This window comes from Lathyrus oleraceus, chromosome 6, assembly GCF_024323335.1.
Source record: "Lathyrus oleraceus cultivar Zhongwan6 chromosome 6, CAAS_Psat_ZW6_1.0, whole genome shotgun sequence".
In the NCBI taxonomy this organism is placed as follows: domain Eukaryota; kingdom Viridiplantae; phylum Streptophyta; class Magnoliopsida; order Fabales; family Fabaceae; genus Lathyrus; species Lathyrus oleraceus.
This window is the reverse complement of record NC_066584.1, coordinates 435540645-435544577: the sequence shown is the minus strand read 5'-3', so window position 1 is coordinate 435544577 and position 3933 is coordinate 435540645. Positions and strand designations below refer to the sequence as shown.

The window sequence follows — 3933 nt, the reverse complement described above, 5'->3', positions numbered from 1 at the left end:
TATATATATATATATATATATATATAGTTATATATATATATATATATATATATATATATATATATATATATATATATATATAGTTATATATATATATATATAGTTTTATATATATATATATAGTTTAATATATATATATATAGTTTTTATATATATATATATATAGTTTAATATATATATATATAGTTTTATATATATATAGTTTTATATATATTTAATATATATATATATATATATATATATATATATATATATATATATATATAGTTTTATATATATATATATATAAAACTATATATAAAACTATAGATATAAATATATATATATATATCTCTATATATATATATTTTATATATATATATATATATATAGTTTTATATATTTATATATATATATATATATATATATATATATATATATATATATATATATATATATATATATATATATATATATATATATATATATATATATATATATATATATATATATATATATATATACTTTTATAAATATATATATATATTATTAATAATACATTATTAATAAAATTATTTTGTGTTTTATTTTAATACAATTTAAAAAATACAATTGAACAATGGCTCATTAAATAGATGATGAAACAAATTAACATGAAGGGTCTGTGGTGCAATGGTAATGTCTTTCGATATTGATCCAAAGGTTGTGTGTTCAATTCTTGCTGATTACAAAAATAAATTTTATTTTCAAAATACACATGCCATGCAGGCGCCAACTGTACTGGCGCCTTCTCACACATTGCCATGCAGGCGCCAACGATATGGGCGCCTCCCTTAAGGGGGCTTTAACAAGGGCGCCTGCCTTTAAGGCTCCTATAATTTTTAGGGGATGCGCCAACTCCTCCGGCGCATCCCTTAAAAAACATGGTTATTTTGGGAAATTTTTTTAAAACCCGGTTATTATCGTATTTATTTTCAAAAACATGGTTATTTTAAAAAAAAATTCTACATGAGACTCCTTCCGAAATTATGCATATTCTTGCTGATAATAGTAGGGGTGTTTCCTTCCCCGTTTAGTTCCTTAGTAGTTTTTTTCTTGGGCTTGAGCCCTATCTCAATAAATATATAAATATAAAAAGAAATACAAAAAATAATGAGTGGCTTAAAGATAATTGGTTTTCCTCGATTGAGCGTTAGTCTAGTTTCAGAGTCACAAATTTTATATTATTTCCTCTCTTTTTTCACTTCAATATCTTTAGCATACTCACTCATCTTCTTTACATTCTATTCCATGGATTCCTCCGTAACCAAATCCACCTTCCCAATTTTCACCACCAACCCATTTTCACTTTCCAAAAGATCCCTGATCAGACCCTTCAAAGTTTCCATCAAACCACCACCTCCAGACTTCAATTACAAGCTAGAGATTTCCAAAGAATCCAGAGCTGTCATAGAAGAATCTTACCCTGAGTTGCTTGATTTGGCTGACAATGGTAGCTTGGTTTTGGTACAGAAGAAGAGGTTTGGCCCGGTTCCTTCTTGGAGGACTGAGTTTGTTGAACCTGAATATATATGGCTGATTGGAACTACTCATGTTTCCAAAGAATCAGCTATGGAGGTTGAGCGTGTTGTGAAGGCTGTGAAGCCAGATAATGTAGTTGTTGAGCTTTGTAGAAGCAGGTAATTAAGTACTGATACTCTCATTTCAGAATATGAATTATTGTGATTACTATTTCAGTTATAATAATCCTCTATAACTGTATAATGTTTGTTTCGGTCGAGCTCAACTTCACGCAACATCTTTGTCCTTTAGAAAAAACAACTCATTAAATTGAGGTGTATGAGTCTGGTATATAAACTACCCTTAACCTTGATTCACAAGTAATGTCAAACTATTTTGGCCAGTTTGGAGTTCGGAGCAATGTTAATTAAGTATGTTCCACTGAAATCATAAGAAGATATATAAATGAGATCTGTTATGTATTGTCAATCTGCATCATAACTTAAATTGCTGCAGATTTCATTTCTAGAGCTGGGATCATGTATGCTGATGATGATCAGCTTGACAAACAGTTAAGGTCTACTATGTTTTCCTTAAGCGGAACAGGATTTTTTGGAGCAATCGGTCGTAGCATAAACCTTGGTAAGCACAATTTTGTTCTACATGTTTATTGTTATCATGAGTTCGTTTTGAGATGTTTATTTTTCATGGTCTAAATATCAGGTGGTCAAACTGCTTTAGCATTGAGATTACTTTTGGCCGCGTTTTCATCAAAGATCTCTTCGGATATTGATCGCCCTTTTGGTGATGAGGTAGTTTCAAACTCTTTATGTTTATAGATTTTGGAAGTTGAACTCGTTTTGACTAAAAAACAATGTCTATTATGCAGTTCCGTGCTGCTCGAAAAGTATCCGAGGAAATTGGTGCACAAATAGTTTTGGGAGATAGGCCAATTGAAATAACAGTATGTACATATTACATAAACTATTTCAAAAAATGTTTCTGATTGTTTATATATTGAATTTGAAAACCATGGGAAACAGCAGAAATATTCTGTGTGATCTTAGGATGATGGATTCTATATAATCTGTTTCACAGCTTCAGAGAGCATGGAAGGCTTTGAATTGGACTCAAAAATTGAGTTTATTGAGAATAGTTATCAGTGGAATAACATCTTCATCAGAAATCTCTACGAATAAGCTCGAGGTTACTTCTCTTGCCTAGATCAACTTCTATTCTTTTGTACTACTTATTTTTATGTGTTACATTTCTTGCTTTTATATGCAGAAAGCAAGTTCGGATGACGGTACACTTCAGCTCTATGAGCAACTGAGTTTTTCATATCCATCCCTGTTGCCACCGCTTATTCATGAACGAGATACTGTAAGTTTTTCTTCTTCTTCTCACTCAAAATGTTCATTACAGAACTTTTTACATGTGACAAAGTGATGTTTTTCTGCAGTATCTTGCATGGTCTCTAAAGAGGAGCAAAGCTGTGAATAACTGTAAAAGGGTGGTAGGTGTAATTGGAAAAGGTCACATGAATGGTGTTATATATTCACTGTTAGCTGATACCGGGGATTTGAGGTTTCGAGACCTTGTCGGAAACAATTCATCCGGTGGAGGTTCTGGTGGCTGGATTGATGGCATAGTCAAGAGTTTAGTGAGGGACACTGTGATTGGCATTGTCCTATGGGCTTTATATGAACTGATAAATGGTGGAACATAAGGCAAGACCATTTATATATTTTTTCATGTTTTTGACAGAAATCTCAAGAGATGTTAGCTATATAATGAACATAATAACTCAAAAAGTAGGTTAGTGTTTGTCAGATTTATTTTTGCAAGTTATATGTAAGTATCATTGATCCACATATACCATTTCAAATCCATTTCAAAAGAGCTAGCACTTATAAATTCACCACTTCATGATGTCAATCTAGTGATCCACACCTTAAACAGGCTGGGTTTTGAATATCGCGATCTAACCGTTGTTGTTCGCACCCTGGAGAACCCGTAAAGCTTGTAGAGCTTCACAATCTGCTCTCAAATTTTGAAAATTATCTGTATAGAGACCAACCTTTGGTTGACAGCCCCCTCTAACTCAAGCATTGCTACTGAAAATGTTGCTTTCAAAAGCAAATTTTCAGGCCAGAAACATGGACATGCCCAAAGCTTAACCGCACCCTTTAGGTCCCCACTTCTCCAGGTAATCGAAGGAGGCCAATCTGACAAACCTGATCGTACCGCCAAAGTTTGTTACAAACTGTATGGGTTATCTCAACCGCACAAACGGTCCTGCTGCTCAGCATGCACATATGTCCATACTGTTATTTAGAGTATGTACATATTACATAAACATATGTAGTGGAGATAGACCATCTCAGTCATTCATTTTGATCAAATATAAAAAGATGCAACATACCAATACGTATAAGGAGAGGAGATTGAGCA

General features: G+C 32.0%; 1 protein-coding gene across 2 annotated transcripts; it reads left to right on the top strand.

Moving 5' to 3' along the window:
- The first annotated feature begins 1154 nt into the window (after positions 1-1154).
- On the top strand, positions 1155-3400 carry LOC127096971 (uncharacterized). 2 transcript variants are annotated; one of them, XM_051035496.1, is made up of 7 exons: positions 1155-1658; positions 2009-2121; positions 2203-2291; positions 2369-2443; positions 2578-2685; positions 2767-2862; positions 2942-3400. In XM_051035496.1, the coding sequence occupies exons 1-7, from the start codon at positions 1270-1272 to the stop codon at positions 3206-3208; spliced, it is 1137 nt and encodes a 378-aa protein (XP_050891453.1). In that variant the 5' UTR covers positions 1155-1269; the 3' UTR covers positions 3209-3400. The 2 variants fall into 2 exon arrangements, with proteins under 2 accessions (XP_050891453.1, XP_050891454.1); XM_051035497.1 differs by having other exon boundaries at positions 1459-1658; positions 1996-2121.
- Positions 3401-3933: the final 533 nt, after the last annotated feature.